The sequence below is a fragment of the Schistocerca serialis genome, chromosome 3 (assembly GCF_023864345.2).
Source record: "Schistocerca serialis cubense isolate TAMUIC-IGC-003099 chromosome 3, iqSchSeri2.2, whole genome shotgun sequence".
In the NCBI taxonomy this organism is placed as follows: Eukaryota; Metazoa; Arthropoda; class Insecta; order Orthoptera; family Acrididae; genus Schistocerca; species Schistocerca serialis.
The window spans coordinates 285,769,166-285,788,339 of record NC_064640.1 but is presented as its reverse complement, the minus strand read 5'-3'; the positions used below and the strand labels follow the sequence as shown (position 1 = coordinate 285,788,339).

Here is a 19,174-nt window from a genome sequence, read left to right as displayed (position 1 = left end):
GGTGGTTTCCGACCTATTACTCGTGTGGAATGTAACGCTGTCAATATTCCAATGTAAGAAATATACAGGGTGATTATAATTAGAGTTAAACTTTCAAACCACTGTAGAAATAACGCCGCTGGTCAGAATGACGTCAAATTGCAACGTAATACTTTCGGAGAAGAGGGAAATGTATGAGAGAAGAAAAATAAATAGTTACAAAACGTAGCAATAGATGGCGCTGTAAGCATCATAATTTAATAGTGATCGACTACAAATGAATCATACAACAATGGCTAAGGAGTACGTTTGACGTTAAACAAACTGTACTACTCAGTGTACATGGGTGTATAGGTGTTATACGTTTAGTTATGTAAGCCCATCCACCATCTTAAATAAGGAGATAATTCAGAGGCTTCCTTTACCACGATACAGGTTGGCTGGTAGCTTTTCTAGGAGCTGTTTGCGGTGTGGGGGAGTAGCCATGTATGTGAAAAACGGCATCCCATTTGAGTCAATTGATGTTTCAAAGTAGTGCACTGAAAAGGTGTTTGAATGTTGTGCAGGCATCCTCTATGACCTCATCCCCTTCCCCCACCTTCTCCTTTTCCTTGAACACATCCGCACACTATATATTGTCCGCCGCCTTGATCCCCCTCACCCCCTGGTGTCTCCCTTCCTCTCCACTCCCAACCAGTTGCTGCGCCTTTACCGTTGTGTCCCTCCCTCTCTCCATCTCCACACCCTCCATCTCCTTTCCCAACACAACTTCCACCGTCTACCACTCCCGGATGATGAGCTTCGCCCTGACATCTACCCTTCCTACCAACTCTAACCCCCTCTTCCTGCCTCCTCCTCAGGGCTCCCTCTCCTCCCCCTCCCTCCTTCTGAGCGGATTTCCCCTCCTACTCCCCGTCCATCTCTTGTGCCTTCTTTCAGTGTCTCTGCGCTCCCTCCTGCCCTGTCTTCCCTTTCCCTCTCCCGCCCCATGTTTCTCCTGCCTCTTCGTGCACCCACGGTTGCCCCTCCTCTCTTCATCCCGCCGCTTCCCCAGCTGCCCCATGCTCTCCCCTCCTTTTCCATCCTCTCTGCCCTCTCCCTCGGCAGGTCCCGCCTGGTAGTTTTACTCTTCGTCGTGTGTGCTCCGAGTGGGTTTTAAGTGTGTTGTTTTCGGAGTGTTTTTAATACTGTGGTCAACTTTTAAACTGTGCATGCGCATCCAGTGTCTTCTCTGTGTTTTAAGAATCGCAGACTGTGTGTTTTTTTTTTTTTTTTTTTTTTTTTAGCTTTCTGGTGACTATTTTAACTGTCCCCAATGAACTTCTACATGTCAGTGATTTTTACCTCCATTTTCTCCCCTTACTCTCTTTTATGTTCCCCTTTTTTTACCTCCTTATGTATGTATTATTTTATTCTTGTTTTAGTTGCCATGTCATTCGGCTGAAGAGCGGCGGATTGTGCTGCTGACAGCCCTCCCCTGCCCATATGGGGCAGGGGCATGAAATCACAATAAAGAAAAAAAAAATGATACATGCACAATATAGCTCTCTAGAGGTGTATAGCACCCACTGTTCACGTCCAATCACAGTTCAGAAATAAAAATATGTTCGGATCAGTCCTATAAAATGATCGTTAGTAATGGAGAAAGCCTCTTCAAGGAAACAGACAAACGCATAGCAGCAGTCATGTTGCCACTAATTCCATGAACAGGACATCTGTCAAGCAGATGTATACATGGGGACTGCAGTACCTTACAAACTACTGTCACTAACTTAGAATCACCGTAGTTATAAAACTGAAGACTCGATTTTATGCCCAAGATGTGGCAGGGGAATGGAGTACGTAGCATTAAATCTTCGTCTAGAGGAGGAGCTGAAACAGGATTGACATGTCTCATCGTCATCATCATCACACATGCATTGGAAGTCGTCTGCTGACAGAGAGATTTTTCGTTCAATATTATTTGGTGTTACCACTACTCAGTTATTGGAGAAATATTATTCTTAGTAGTGTAGGTGTTGGTAGATTCACTGTGATCAGTGGGCTTATACAGTATGTCTGTGTTCCGACATGTGCAGAGAAAATGACTTTGTCCTCTAGTAAGGGAAGGTACGGATTTGACGTGGAAACTTGTGATAGCCGTAAGGAGAATGAAAGATTTTTTACATCGAAAATTATGTCCAGTCATAAGAATGCTACAAATTTTGATATTTCCAGAGCCACCACCGTCAGGAGGGAATATTTCCAATATTTCTCTCATTGTCGAATGTCGTCAGACTGAGGCTGTAATCATAATATGTAATTATAAGTATAGTGACAAAATATATGTGGCTGGTTTCCTAGGAATCCTGCTTGGGGTGAGCGAGTGCGCATTGCGGCGGTATCGTGTGTCCGGAACGATTGACTTTTCCGGTCTATGGTGGGAGCTGTCCGAACGAGAGAGAGTGGCTGGTGTACACGATTGTAGCTAACATAACCGTGTCGCCCTCTATGAGGCTGAATGTCAAACTAACACTCAGTATGTGCTGGGCAGCTTCCATGATCATGCGCGTTTTCAGTAGAAATTTGAAAAGATTCATTATGGATGCATATCTGCATTGGATAATTATTCACTCTCACGTAATTTTTTTTTTTTTGGAAATTTGTGTTAAGGTCTTATGGGACCAAACTGCTGAGGTCATCGGTCCCTAATCTTACGCTCTACTTAATCTAATTTAAACGAACTTACGCTAAGGACAGCACATACATACCCATGCCCGAGGGAGAACTCGAACATGCGATGGGGGAACCGCTCAGGCCGTGCAAGGCGCCCTAGACCGCGCGGCTACCCCGCGCGGCCATGTAAATTGTCTGGTTGACTCCTTCTACGGCCGGCAGCTGCGGCCGAGCGGTTCTAGGCGCTTCAGTCTGGAAACGCGCGACCGCTACGGTCGCAGGTTCGAATCCTGTCTCGGGCATGGATGTGTGTTATGTCCTTAGGTTAGTTAGGTTTAAGTAGTTCTTAGTTCTAGAGGACTGATGACCTCAGATCTTAAGTCCCATAGTGCTCACAGCCATTTGAACCATTTGAACTGCTTCTACGTATTTACCGTTTTTATTTGGCTGAGAGAACATCGATTGTGGTGTGTGTTATGTGCATCTAGATGGTGATGACTTTGTAAATTAGAAGGATGATGTGGAATCTGTTATATCATTGACATCGTTTTTAGTTAGTGGTTTGCAGCATGTACCGCCTCGCTTAAGTTTCGGGTTTCCAAAGAAATAAATTCCACTCTTTATCTTCGGAATTATAGTATGCAAGCGATCGGTAGTATATTGCTGTGTGCTTGATATCGAGAACTATCGCATAAACTGTGTGATAGTCTAACAAACCATGTGAAAATACTAATGTTCTTGTAATCCCAGAGTCTGGAGATGGGTGTAGAAAGCATGTCAGCAGGCAAGCAAAAAAATGGCTCTGAGCACTATGGGACTTAACATCTGTGGTCATCAGTCCCCTAGAACTTAGAACTACTTAAACCTAACTAACCTAAGGACAACACACACATCCATGCCCGAGGCAGGATTCGAACCTGCGACCGGAGCGGTCCCGCGGTTCCGGATTGAGCGCCTGAACCGCTAGACCACCGCGGCAGGCAAGCAAGTCGGAGCCAGAAACAGTAACGCCTTTGTGCCTTGTGGCGAACCAGCTCAACCTTTGTACAACGGTTCAAAGAGAGAGTCTGCAGTCCGCTGAGTGCGCTGTGATCGACCGTCGAGGCAGCGTGTGCGGGGGCGGTTTCTTGTGACCGTTGGCCAAGAGGGATGACCGTCCGACCTCTTGGGAAATACCTAGTGATGCGAGAACTATATACGGTGCATGCATTTATGTTTTTGTCTGTCTGCGCGGTATATACACGAGTGTCTGGTAGTCGATACCTATATGCAAGATGCAGAAGTGATGATTTTGTATGGTTCAGAATAGGAATTGTGTTTACTACATCGATATGGTATTTGGTGACATAGCCCAGTTGAAGATCGGTTGCACGCTGAAAAATTCAAGCTTTCCTCTATAGTAGCAGAGCAGTGTAACTGAGATAGTGTCTTTGGGGATAGTGTCCATGTTTCATGATCTGTAGATCACTTTTGCAGGGTTTATCTGTCAGTGCAATATGACTGATGTATGTTTTATTGCGACTTGTACAAAATAGTTTTGCCACTGAAAGTCTCATCTGCAGAAAATGGCGGACAATGCTCCCACACTGGCAGCAGCAGCAGTTTGACAGATAAATTCAGTAAGAGCCAATCAGAATGCTCCATTCACAGGACATCCTTTGTGCGGGGCATAGGAGCCACGACGCACTGGTTCGAAAAAGAAGGGGGACAGGTATCTACGAAAAGTTCTGTGATGTCTGAGAGTAACGTGATGTCTTGTTTGTTCGAGTCTCAGAGACATGTCCAAGCAGACCATCTATCTCTGGCAGGATGTTGTCTCTCATTGGCCGTTGCAGCTTCAGAATACTCCAGACCAACAGCTGTAGGACTCCAAAAATTCCAGTCATGTTTCTCGGCTGTGGGACAGCATTGTTCTGATTTTACTGTCTGTGCTTAGACACCAGCGTGCGCTTCAAGAAGTGAGAAAAATAACGTGCTTGAGTTCAGCAGCAGCAAATATAAAACTAAGTCCACACACCAGTTCAGAAAAAGTTATGAAACCACAGCAGCTGTAACATTCAGAAATTTTCTCTCTCTGGCAGTGGCTTCAAACAAGCAACTAAGACTCTAAAAGTGGCGAGGGTCCTGTTTAGAGATACAGAGATATTTATTTCGACTTCTAGATATTATCGTTTCGGCGTATAAAATCAGATATTGCAGCTGATATCGGATTCGGGATCTGTTTCCCAAAAAAACGTGTGATGTCTCTCACGGAGATTTCATAAGCAACGATCTGTTTAGAGTCCATGTTCGGGTATGGTAGTCCACACTGCAAAACTGAAGCAAACGTCTGTGCAGCGATCTTTTAGAAGGTGCATTTATAAACTGGATTTTGTAACTCTTGAAGCAGCCCGTGCTCAAAGACAAGGATATTTCCCACAAAAGCGCGCGAAGCTTCTCAGGTATGGTTTCATAAGTGTGTCGTCATCTTTTTAGAGTAAAAAGAAAAAGAACAATTTGTGTAAGAATGAATACACGCAGCGTTTACATTACAGGTAACAGGCTACGATGTAATATAAAATAAATAAAATACATGTCATGTACAGACGAGATGATGACAAGAAAAATAAGTTAGCGCCTCACTGTAGTAGTTAGTGACAGTATCATGCACATCAGCATTTGAATTACACACCTATTATATTGACACTGTGACAATAAAACATTTACTTACTAGGAACAGTAGCATACATGAAATGAAACCCTTAATGTGAGTTCTCTTTAACGAATATATTTCCAGTTACTGCCGGAAAGATCCAACAAAAATTCCCAAAAACAGATTTAGTTACTCTAAATAGTTATAAAGCAAGTGCAATGCTATTATTACTCACCACACTATATTAAATCACGAAAACGGTACAAATATTTCAAAAAGTCTTACAGCTTAAAAGAATTGTCAGTTTCTGTATTTAAAAAATGTCCGGGTAGCATACGAGTACCGTTAAGTAAGAGTTAACGTAGAATTGTTGAGTTAAAGACACCGTCAGTTGCTTCTCAAATCGACAATATTTCTGAATTTTATTCGTCAATGCTCCTCGCATTCGTCACCTGAAGACTGATCAGATACTCGGCAATCCGTTTCTTCTCACAGCTGATAAACAAAAATATTTTCCTAGCTTTCTTTGTATGGTTTTTACATCTGTCGTCATTGATGATATAACAGCTATTACCTCCTCTGTAGTGACTCCATTGGAAAGTTAGAGTCTGTTAATTACTAGGAGACCCAAGACACTGCCCCCATGAATCATCTCTCTAATTAACTGTTCATGATATTTTTAAGAAACGATGTTCGTAACAATCTCACACGAATTCCTGTCCATGTTGTGAGTTATAATTTTGTGTTCTGCGGTTCTATAGGCAGGAAGTTGAAGTCTACCCATAATACTATAGCATGATCAGAGAATTTGTTAGCGATACTATCTGAGATTTCTCTGGACTGCTCGTTTTACGTAACGGTAGCGTCCTAGCTTACGAGACAGGAAGGTGCATCACACCCTGGATAGAATTCGCGTTGGTGCACCGTTCGGCCCGAATGCGGGTTTTTAGGTGGTTTTCCATGCTAGTTTAGGCAAATGCTGGGAAGATCCCAAGTCTACGTCGCAGAAAACAAACAGTTAAAATGATATCACAAGTTTACACAATTCACAGACAGGTGGCGCACACCACTAACCTCCCTTAGACAGGTATTACACAATCAGATTTCTTTGACAAAGGTGGTTTGTCAAATACATTTGACGTAGTGTAATAGGGAACCTATGTCAAATATTGCCTTTTATCAAATGCATTTGATCCAATCTAGCGGCTCGCCTTAGATTTCATCAAAGAAAGTGATCGTCTTATGTTTGCCGAAAGTGGCTGGTATGTGTAAGCACATTGCGAAATCGGAGCTTATGGTGGAGATATAAGTATGGAAAGGCATTTTAGAAGCTGGGGTAAAATAAAATTTTTTTCGTTTTTAGGTATGGAGATGGAAACACATACTGTTTCTTCAAAGCGAATTGGTATAGTCTGCACTGTCATATTTCCAGGAAAGATGTAAGGCAACTTCATTTTCAATACTCATGTTTATTTGCTTATTGAAAATGAATTGCAGAACTGCTGTTGTTTGTCAAGGACAGAAAATAAGCACAGTAAGACTCATTGATGATGCAGCAGTAGCAGCTGAAAGTGAATAGAAATTGGGTTTTATGCCAAATGTAATGAAGCAAGTGCTAGCTGTAGATTAAGATATTTGCATATAGAAGAAAGTGTCACAAGCATACATGCTAGAGTACTAAATGCTGCAGCTGGGAAAGAGAAACATGATAGGTACGGGCAAGGCATAGAAGCAAGACAAGGCCAAAAGGTCTCAAAATGCTCAAGAACGTAAAAATCGTGCCTAGTTTGGAATGTACTAAAATGAGTCTGAAATCAGTAAAGAAATTCACAAAACGATCTACAATCGGCATAAGCACCAGAAAGTACTTGGCAAGTAGGAGGATATACTTGTAATCAGTTCCTTTTGAACTTAAACTCATCAGATCACAATTCATTTGTCCTGTTAAAAGATTGTCAATGATACGACTGCAAGTCGGTTGTTGTGAATTGTATACATTACACTGCACTTAGGTTTTATTATTATATCTTAACATTAGCGGGAGGTGGGATATTAGTTTAATTATTTTTCGTATTCGCATTGGAAAAGCCACTGCCCTGTGTAGGGCCTGGGAACTATGAAACTAACATTTGTAAAAATAGCAATTCTCAATTTCTTTGTCAAAGACATTTGTTAGTGTACTACCGACCTTATGTAACTGACGAATGCGGCGACACGAAGGGCATCCTTAAAAAAAATGACAAATCTTGAGTAGAAGGAACCTCGTAATAGACAGAATTAACGCTAAGGAGAAGAAGATTCTCCTTATTTAAGGAGCGTTCTGCCGTTACAGCTCTCGAGACAGCTGATCTATAGAAACATCCGGCTGTTACGTGTGTGAGCATTTGCAGTAAATACTGGAGGTGTATAACACACAGGAATAAATTGCATCTACTGTTGACTACAGATTTCTCTGTAGATACTGTACTGCTTTTTGCATTTCTTTTACATAAGAAGAATCTATTAGACGACTCCTGTGAGGGACGCCTGCCGACCGCTGTGTCCAAGCGGTTCTCGGCGCTTCAGTCCGGAACCACGTGACTGCTACGGTCGCAGGTTCGAATCCTGCCTCGGGCATGGATTTTTGTGATGTCCTTAGGTTAGTTAGGTTTATGTCGTTCTAAGTTCTAGGGGACTGATGACCTCAGGTGTTAAGTACCATACTGCTCAGAGCCATTTGAACCATTTTTGAGGGGTACCTGTTACGATGATTGTTTACCTCTTTATCTTACTCACAAAGGCTCTCAAAGTTTCTAGGGGCTGCTTTAACTTGTTCCTGTAAACATTATTCACTCCATCAAGTATTGCAATTACTGATTTTTTGATGCGCTACATTTCTTTAAAATTTCGTGCATACGACCACCAGGTTTTCATTCCCTGCTGGTGACGTAAAGTTTCGATCGCAGTTTTATTACGATCTGGAACACCAGGCTTCCTACCCACTAAATGTTGGCGCGAATAAATTGTTAGCACATTTTTTTGCTTTTGTAGTTCACTGAAAATAAGCGTCCACTTGAAGATATTTTACTGAACAAATCACCATGAAAATATTCTGTTGTCCAATGACGTACCACCCCTGCAGATTTACTGTCTAAAATAAGACATTAATATTTATTGTGAAATAGAGACAGTTTCCTTGTTATACGTGTGTTTGTTCTTGTATTTCGTTTTTGCAGTACAGTTTAATTTAATGGAATCATAGAAATGCTTGTAATTAATAAAGTTGCCATTAAAGGCATTCAGCCAGAATCTGTGAATGATTCTGCACACACATACTCTGATTACTTTTTGTGACGCCCTCAAACACTTGTTGACGGTTAGAACGGGCAACTGCTTAGGGTTTTATCATATCTGGCGTAATTTTTATTTCATTTTTAAATTTTCGCACTTGAAATGAGGAACAAATCTTACAGCACATAATTTGTAGTCTATGTCCTGAATGAGATTTTCACTCTGCAGCGGAGTGTGCGCTGGTATGAAACTTCCTGGCAGATTAAAACTGTGTGCCGGACCGAGACTCGCACTCGGGACCTTTGCCTTCGCGGGCAAGTGGTCTACCATCTGAGCTACCCAAGCACGACTCACGCCCCGTCCTCACAGCTTCACTTCTGCCAGTACCTCGTCTCCTACCTTCCAAACTTTACAGAAGCTCTCCAGCGAACCCTGAAGAACTAACATTCCTGAAAGAAAGGATATAGCGGAGATGTTTCCAGAATGAGATTTTCACTCTGAAGCGGATGTGCGCTGATACGAAACTTCCTGGCAGATTAAAACTGTGTGCCGGACCGAGACTCGAACTCGGGACCTTTGCCTTTCGCGGGCAAGTACTCTACCAACTGAGCTACTCAGCGAAAGGCAAAGGTCCCGAGTTCGAGTCTCGGTCCAGCACACAGTTTTAATCTGCCAGGAAGTTTCAGCCTATATTCTGTTTGTGCAGTAATTTATTTGCAGATCGAGCTTCAAGGCAGAAAAATGTAGGTGCCTAAGTAGTTTTTTACAGCCACAGTATGAACTCTATGTGCAGTAAGCGTAAATAGCAGTAGGAAAATTTGTTATTGCTCTAGTAAGCATCCAGTAGTTCAAAACGTTTACGTTCCACCGCAGTTTGGACGAAACGTGGCCGCCGTAGGGCCGTTGGACACACTCTCCCTGTATGTTGGCTGTCTATGGAAGAGCGATCTTTCTGCAGAATGTAAAACTGTTCCACGTGTTGTTATGTTTTAACTGTTCGTATATCGTGTTTGCTAAGATGGAGCGGTGAAAACTGCCTAAAAACTGGACTCAAGCTGTACCAGACTAACGATCACTAAATCCGCAGCGCGAATTGGATCCAGGTCTGCCGCACCTCCCTGTCCCACACGCTATGGCGCTGCACGTTAAGCTATAAGTGCAGTTCTTGACAAAACCACCTGTTTCTGAATGAGAACTGATATCCTAATGAACACACTATTAACCCTGCATTAATCTTCGACCGGCAACTGACGTGGAAAACCTACCTGCTATCCATCCAATAGAAAGCCCACAATAGACTAGAACAACTAAAACCACTAATCAGCTGAACATAGTGACTACAGCCCTTCACTGTCCTGCACACGTACAAAACACTAATCCGCCCCATCCTGTGCTATGCAAATGTTGCATGGATATCTGCCCCTCCCAACCCTATAAGTCTCTCCAGATCCTCGACCACCATGCACCTCGTCTAGCTTTTCGCATCCGTTTACCCTCCCCCACAAAGAAACTCATTACATTCGCACCTCTCCTCACTCACACTAAACACCTCTGAACAATCTTCACCATCTGCAAACTCGACTCCAACAGTCCTATCGTTTCCCCTCTACTTTCCCACTCCCGTGTGGTGTCGCGCCTTTTTCAACACATCCCACGAACCCTCCACTTACACACCTTCCACATGCTGTCCCAACGAAACTTCAACCATTTCCTCCTCCCAGATCATAAACTCCACCCCAATATTTACCCATCCTACCAGCTATAGATCCACCCCACCCATTCCATCTTATCAGGGCTTCCTCTCTCTTCCCTCCCCACATTTCCTTGCCCCGTTTTTTCCCTTCTGCTTTTCTTTCCCCAGCCCCTTTTCCAAAAAAAAAAAAAAAGTTCAAATGTGTGTGAAATCTTATGGGACTTAACTGCTAAGGTCATCAGTCCCTAATCTTACATACTACTTAACCTAAATTATCCTAAGGACAAACACACACACACCCATGCCCGGGGGAGGACTCGAACCTCCGCCGGGATCAGCCGCACAGTCCATGACTGCAGCTCCTTAGACCGCTCGGCTAATCCCGCGCGGCGCCCCTTTTCCCAACAACTATTACTGTCACCAATTCCCCCCCCTCTCCTCCACTGTCTCTTCTGCTCCAGCAGCCACTCCTACACCATCGCTGCAATGCACCAATCCTCTACCCTTACACCACCACATTCCTGCCCTCTTCACTGGCCAGCTTTTTCCCCACTCTATCCCATGGCAAGTCCTTCCAATTTCTAGTGACAGGAAAGTGGTTACTGCACATACTAGAGTTTCGGCAACATGTTTTGAATGCTTTAACTATGCGATTATCGTATTTCATTTTACCTTTTATTATTACCGTTACAGCCACCAGTGCAAAAAGTCATCCATCGTATATCTCAAAACTTCGATATTATTTTTCAGATTTAAAAAGTTTTAAATTCAGTGTATATATCTGTGCTATTTGTTTCTTGTTTTTTACGTACTTTACTTTTTTATTGCCTGTTGTCTGAAGAGTGGGTAGCCTGCTGCCTGCACCGCTGACAGCCGCCCCCCCCCCCCTTCCCCTATATGAGGCGAGGGCGGCATGTAATAACAATAAAGTAAAAAAAATACTATTAAGTGATAAAGAGTCTTTTCTTAACAAAAGTAAGAGAGAAATAGACTGTGATGACCTTCTTCTTCTTCCTAATGTTTTCTCATGTCTCCACGTGTCTCCACAGGGTCGGCCTATTATTTCCGATGTGGTAATGCTAGTGGTAGTGGATGACCGGCTGCCCTTCCTGACGCCAGACGTCTGTGATGACTATTTATGAAAAAAAAATTATAGCACTCTCACTGATTTCGCTATTTCTCTGTAAGGAGATGTGAGTTTAGTGGGATACTGGATGTAATAATGTGACAGTTATTTCGATATGAATTGCTATGATGTATAGGAATTCAGTTCCCTCCAAATCCTTTTAGCCTAAGTATTTACAGTGAAGAGAAAAAAAAAGAGATACGAATATTGTAGTAGTGATAATTTATTACGAACGGGTTCTTGGTTGATTAGATCGTCATTACGAAGATACTAATTGTTTAAGGGAATTAAACCATGAAAGTCTGCGTAGGTCATATCGAGAATTCTTAACTGGTGTCATGTGGCGAACTGTGTTGCACAGCAACATTTTTTAGTTAACCACCACATTTCCTTACTTAAGACTGAAAGTGACAGATTCACAGGAGCGTCCGCTGTTTCGAAACTTTCTCGCTGACTGAAACTGTTTTCCACACACAGTTTAAATCTGCAAGATAGTTTCAATACAGTACTTATCCTACTTCACAAGAAAAAAGACAAAGTTCAAAAACTAGAGCTCTCTCAGTCTCCTGTACGTGATGTACAAGTTGTTCACTAAAGTTATCATCAACCTCTTAGAAAACATACGAGAACTTAATCACGTAAACGAACAATATTGCTTTAGAAGTAATCCAGTGCAATGGACAATTTACAAACCATGACCAAAATTACGTCACGGAGTAATGAATTATCGCCTCATCTGTACCAGCAGCCTCAAGAAACAAGGCGATGATTCGGCCCATGTGAGGACAATGAAAAATGTATACGTCAATGCTACAGTTCCCCTTTAGGTTTCCTCTGAACAAGATAGAAATTCAGAATTGAAAGAGGAATCATCAAAACTATTCTCATAAGTCATGGAGAAAGTTTTTATATCTCTTAACTGCGAAAATGAAGAAGGAATACAGGTTTTAATGGAACATACTTGAAGAATGGTCGTTTTGACGACAACGTTATGCTGTTTATTTGAACAATGAATGGAAGAATTCAGTAGGACAAGTTTGAAAGTAAGTTACAATACCGCGAAAATAATGTATAATTAACTCATAGAAAAGAAAATAGTATCAGCTAACGATGAAGTGACTGAAGCAGTGCAATTTTAGAGAATGACTTGGATGGACAGTAACTGAAAGGAAAAAAAATAGACTGGAGTCCTTCTAATAAATTATATAGAATTTTTAAAAGTAAGCGTTTAATGTGGTTGAAACGGAAAGTTTAGAAACAGTTCATATTGCCAGTTTTTACTTACAGCAGTGAGAAAGGTACTTTGAATGCGAAAACCGTACAAAAACTGAGGGTTACTCAGCAAACGATGGAGAAAAGTATGTCGGGAATTGCCATTTGAGAGAAGAACATTAACTAATGGATAAGGGAGAACAGATTGGAGAGCAAGAAGTAAATGTAACTAATGAAACAAAATTGGAGTGAGGGGCACATGTAAATATATAGGTGAATGGTAGGTGGACCGAGGAAGTTATCTGTTGGATTCCAGGAGGTCAGAAAAGACAGAGACTACGATTAACTGAAGGTAGTAGATGACATTAGAGGACATGAAGGAACAGTACGGCTGAAAATGTTTGCAAACGAAGCTATAATTATGGCATTAACCTGGAGTGCCTCAGGGACAGGAACTGAAAATTATCTGAACCAGCCCCCAGACGAGAATGAATTACGAGGGTTGGAACTTAAATACTGGCAACTATTTATTCCCAACCGATACAAAAGAGTTACATGTTTGCACATGTTTGATGTGTTAGGATAACACCATCACAGTCGTACACGAGAATCACTATAACTCTAGATCGCTCCATTCCCACCATCAACAGAACAGGCTCTGTTAAAGGTAGAATATACCTTCCACATCGCTGGCAACGGGTTCTTCACAACGCTGGTGACTACATTGAAGGACAGTAACGAGTGCGAACATATAACTTTTTTGTATCGGTTGTGAATAAATAGTTGCCACTATTTAAGTTCTAACCCTTTTATGTGTGTTAGTATATCCACTGCCATAGCTCTATGGTATTATTTCTCATCGTTATTTGTTAAAATTATTCTCTCTCTTTGTTTCCGTCTTTGTCGCTGATAGCTTATTGCTTCTAATTCTCAACGGATATATTTATACTGCACAAAAAGAAACGTTCAAAATAAATGAAAAGGGATCGTTTTTGAGAAAAGGTTCGTTTCCAGCACCGTTCATCAACAGTACACGTTTCCCGGTCACGGCAACGTCCCAAAAGCAGCCGTTCATGTTGTGGTGTAAACGTCAGCCTATACATGAGACGGTAATTCAGTAGTTCAGCTCTGGTAGTCTCCGACCAGTGGAGCAGGAAGATAGAATGTTGCAGGGAGTCCATTACTTGTTCTCGATGACGATGATTATTAGTGTTTTAGGGCGCACAACAGCGAGGTTATCAGCGCCCGTTGTTCTCGAAAGGCAGGCGCGGATGTGAAGGGGTTACGATGTGCTTGATGCACAGCACTGTGATCCTCCCTTGTGGAGGTCAGACGTGGTCGATCGGAACCTTAACGACGAGTGTGCCTGCCTTTACGTTCTCATGCAGTCCAACATCAGGCCACTGTTACATCTGAAAGTCCCACAAATATGGACATTGCACGCGCCAAATGGAGACCCAAACTCAGTCCCCTTTCTAACCCGTCAGGTGCAGGTAACGCTGTCCTGAAAAGAATGAACATTTCGCAGAAGGAAACAAGGTTCAAAATGGCTCTGAGTAGTATGGGACTTAACATCTGAGGTCATCAGTCCCCTAGAACTTAGAACTACTTAAACCTAACTAATCTAAGGACATCACACACATCCATGCCCGAGGCAGGATTCGAACCAGCGACCGTAGCGGTCGTGCGGTTCCAGACTGAAGCGCCTAGAACCGCTCGGCCACACTGGCCAGCAGGAAACAAGGACGTTGCGCATTTCGGTAAATACTAGTAATTGAATTACAGATATCTGCCCTACCTTGGAGCACTCTGTGACGCCTTCAGAAGTTACACGTGGTGTTTAAGGGAGAGCTGTGCACATGATGGACAAAATACGAGGTGTTTAAGGGAGAGTTGTGCACAGGATGAACAGAAGACGAAATTTCACTATCAGAATATCGGCATCACATGCATGATCATTTGATCTCCTATGTTTAAAGGTTATTGTGCTTCTTATGTGTTACCATGTCAAAAATCAACAGTATAAGTCCCTGTGGTACACAAGAGGCAGAAATTTGATGGTAGGGGGCAAATACAAACAAGCTGGTTGATTTCTGGTTTGAAGAGCGGTATTAAAACCTGAAATAGCATTCCTGAATTGTTTTTGTTCCAGATGAATGGAACTCGACACATGTAGTATTGTTATTCCGTTATGTTTTCTTGATTGCAGATACAAGTTCAGATGTAGCATTTCTTTGTTACGTCTTTATTAATCTTTCGCCATTTGACAGTACATAATTCACGTACTCCTAGTGAATGAGTTGCAACGCTGGTCAGTTTATAGATTTGTATTTTTTCATTTTTTTCTTTATATTTCCGGTTCTACTAAAAAAAACGTGTGTGTGAAATATGATGGGACTTAATTGCTAAGGCCATCAGTCCCTAAGCTTACACACTACTTAACTTAAATTATCCTAAGGACAAACACACACACCCATGCCCGAGAGAGGACTTGAGCCTCCGCCAGGACCAGCCACACAGTACATGACTGCAGCACCTTAGACCGCTCGGCTAACCCCACGCGGCAGTTCTACTGAGTTACACAATTTTAATGTAATTGACTTTACTATTGAGAGACTGCAGATCAGTGCATACTAATCAGTGTCTTACTGTTTCTTTAGGGGGAAACATAATGAACTGTGGGTGATCTGATATGACATTCATTGAATTTTCCCCTATTGTGCCTGCACATGCTTCATGAAATTGTAACTGTACACCAGTCCTTAGTCTGAGTTTAGGATACCATAACGATGTTCCTTGTGTCCTTGTGACTGCAGAGTATTCCATTGTAGAGCTATCTGCAGGTAGAGTGTTGGAAAAAAACGGTTAACAACTGTTCGTGTTAAATATGGAGCAACAGTGTGAGACTTGACAGATACTGTCAACGGAATCAACTCTTATGGATAATACAGAGCAAAAGATTGGTCGTAAAAGTGAATGTTGATGGAAAAGATTTTACAAACGTTTCAGTACACCAGCATCACCAAACATGTGAAAAAGGCAAACAACGGCATGCAGTGTCTATTGGGAATTTTTGATATTTTGTGAAGCAAGTGTAGCAAAATATTTGAATCCGTACCTTGTTATTATAAGATCTCAAAATGTCGTATACTCTTAAGCTCCTTCTCTCGTATCTTAAGACTCCATACTCAAGTTAAATGATGAGAAATTCATCATCATGAGCAGCTTAGTAGCCAAGGCCAGCAATGTGCCTTCAAGCCTTCAAAATAGGAGGTAGGTGGCTTGTAGGCAGCCTTCTTATAAAGGCAGCCATATGGTTGCCTTAGCTGTATGCAGGCTGTAATAATACGATATCGGTGAACTCCGAGGAATTGTAGCGGGTGTTTTGAGAATCAGATTAAGGATAGGAAATCCGTGTCCGCAAATGCCATCAGTTGTAGGGGCCATAGTCTGACGCTGGCCCAAGCATCAAGGAATTGTAGCGGGCGTTTTGAGAATCAAATTAAGGATAGAAAATCCATGCCTGGAAACGACATCAGTTGTAGGAGCCGTAGTCTGATGCTAGCCCAAGCCCCTCGGTGTTTACGTTAGTACGCCATAGCAGTGCCTGTCTGTTAAGAAGTACAATGAAATGTTCCTTCGAACATGCAAGCATGCTCGAGAAATGTAGCATCGTACTTCTTAATAACACAGACACTGCTATTTCGTATTCATTTGCCTATACCTGGCACTAGACTCTCAATAAAATAAATCATCCCTGGACAGGAATATATGCAACGTACAGGTTATGACACATGGACGACGACGTATGGAAGTTTGGGTCTGGCCGTGATTCGTGCACGGATGGCCGAAGCAGTTAAGGCGTCCGCTCGTGTAAAGCGGGAAATCCGGGTGCGAGTCCCGGTCCGACATAAATTTCCACTGTCGACATTCCAATGTACAGAAGAAGGCAGTTCATATTCGAAACTGCGAATACATTTTCTGTGTTTATGTTAAGTTGTATGCTTTATAGTTTTGGTGCGATAGAGGTAGACATGTTTGAAGTCATGTAACACTCTAACTGTTGTCAAGCTCATTCTGTGGTGTTCCGTTTGTTCCGTCGGCGTTCAAACTCACATGTAATAATCAAATCTTTGCTTGTTCCAAGTTCCAGCAACAACGAGAATAATTCCTCCCGGCTTTGTGAAGGCTTGGAATACCAATCCCTACAAGCATTACTGGCCATTTACTAAAAAATGACAAGGCAATTCACAAATATCTGATAAGATTTATTTTAGCTGACAATATTAAAACCTAACCACAGATCTATAAAGAAGGTATAATCACAAGTTTCAGTGATTCAATAAAAAATTCATCCGTCAGTTTCTTCTGGATAGGTACCACACCCTCGATGAATTTGAAGAAGGCTATCTTTTATTCAGAATTACAAAAAAGTGTATCTCAAGTGTAAACCGTTTTCTAACTTTCTGTAAAGAAAAGTTTTACTTATTATTTCTTTGTTTACAAATTAAGAACATATTCTTGCTAATAGTTTAGGAGCATTGTTTGGTTCTTTAGGAGTGATATGTCAATTTATGTTTTCAAAAAATCAGTTTCTTTTAATTAAGGAAGGTAAAGTTCCGCATTATGGCCCTAGAGAGGCCAATCGAGCCCGATCAACCGCCGTGCCGTTCTCTGCCAATGACGTCATCGGATGCGGTGTGGAGGGTACTGTGATCAGCACACACCGTGTCCCAGTCGTTGTGTTTCTTGACGTTAGAACCGCCACTAATCGGTGGAGTAACTCCTCACTTGACCTCACGAAGCTGAGTGCACTCCGTAACAGACCTCCCACCAAGGAAAAATCCCTGGCAGTACTGCACGGCAGTCCCCCGCATGGCAGTCAGCCGCAATGGCCAATCAGCTACGGAGGCGGAGTGTCTGTAATCGTTGAGAGCTAAATAGTGTAATGGTTCGTGACAAAATTGAGTATTCACGCTGAAGGAGGAAAAATTATAACTTCGCTGTCGAACGGATAGCCTAGCGACAGGCGTTGGTCCCTCTAACTTCGGCGCTCTGCAGCGTTCTTGGATGGCGTGTTTGGACATGGTTTCCTATCCTCAATTTGTTCCTCGAAGCGCCCTATAAACTACTCGTGGTATGTCCGTGTGTGTTGCTACAATCTGCATATTTTAGGATTTCATGGCCGAACCCTGTTGCCATGAACGGGTGTTGATGACAGGAATAGGACGGGAGGAGAGGGGGGGGGGGGGGAGGGAAAGAGAGACACCTATCGGCTAAGGAGATACACAATGTAGCTTCTTCATGACGGCATAGTTCCTTTGATATACCTTCTAGGCATCCAGCTATATGCCTGTCCTACTTCGCGCTGTGGTTCATGAGATTCCTAACTCGAACCACAGAAAGTTGTTCGATATGACTCAGCCAGTTGCCACATGTAGTGAGAAACCAACCCCCGCTATACCGGCACGTTGAGCTGTGAGAGTTCGTTTCTTCTAAGCGACAATAGGAACTAGAATGAGATTTTAACTCTGCAGCGGAGTGTGCGCTGATATGAAACTTCCGGGCAGATTATAACCGTGTGCCGGACCGAGACTCGAACTCGGGACCTTTGCTTTTCGCAGGCAAGTGCTCTACCATCTGAGCTACCCAAGCATAACTCACGCCCCGTCCTCACAGCTTTACTTCTGCCAGTATCTCGTCTCCTACCTTCCAAACCTCACAGAATCTCTCCTGCGAAACTTGAAGAACTAGCACTCCTGGAAGAAAGAATATTGCGGAGACATGGCTTAGCCACAGCCAGGGGGATGTTTCCAGAAAGATTTTCACTCTGCAGCGGAGTGTGCGCTGATATGAAACTTCCTGGCAGATTAAAACTGTGTGCCCGCGAAAGGCAAAGGTTCCGAGTTCGAGTCTCTGTCCGGCACACAGTTTGACAATAGGGACTGATGACCAGATATGCCAGCGTTCATAAGTACTCTAGTTTACTGAGTATCAGATGACCGCACAGTTGAAAGTCACTGAAGTAAACGCAACTTCGGTGACGTACATGACTACTTCGTGCATATCTGTTATAGGGAACAGAAGCGGCTTACAAAAAGCAAATTAGTGTTAGCACAGGCCATACAAGCTAAGAAGCCGGCATGCGAGACTTGCCTGGAAGCGGCGCCGGGCCTGCGCGACGTGGGCCGCATGGCGGCGCCGGGCACGGCAGCCTCGGTGGGGAAGAACGTGGCGCCGTAGAAGTCCAGCCCGTTCTGCAGCAGCACCGTCGACTCGTCCAGCGACGCCAGCGTCACGCGGATCAGCGGCGGCGGCCCGCCGGACGCCGCCTTCTCGCCTGAAATAGCGCACTGCAATCAGGGCCTGCGTACCGCTACGGCTCTCAGCCACTCGCACAGTGTGCAAATAGCAGCGCAACCTTATACAGGGTGTTACAAAAAGGTACGGCCAAACTTTCAGGAAACGTTTCTCACACACAAATAAAGAAAAGATGTTATGTGGACATGTGTCCGGAAACGCTTAATTTCCATGTTAGAGCTCATTTTAGTTTCGTCCACCTACGCTCAATGGAGCACGTTATCATGATTTCATACGGGATACTCTA

General features: G+C 43.0%; 1 protein-coding gene across 1 annotated transcript in view; it reads right to left on the bottom strand.

Annotated features, from left to right (window-relative positions):
* Positions 1–19,174, bottom strand: part of LOC126470791 (uncharacterized) — a gene marked incomplete at its 5' end in the record, with an annotated part of 136,885 nt that overhangs the window by 12,924 nt on the left and 104,787 nt on the right. The window contains one exon of the mRNA XM_050098801.1: positions 18,724–18,907. Within this exon, the coding sequence (XP_049954758.1) occupies positions 18,724–18,907 (184 nt within the window). The remainder of the gene's footprint in view (positions 1–18,723; positions 18,908–19,174) is intronic.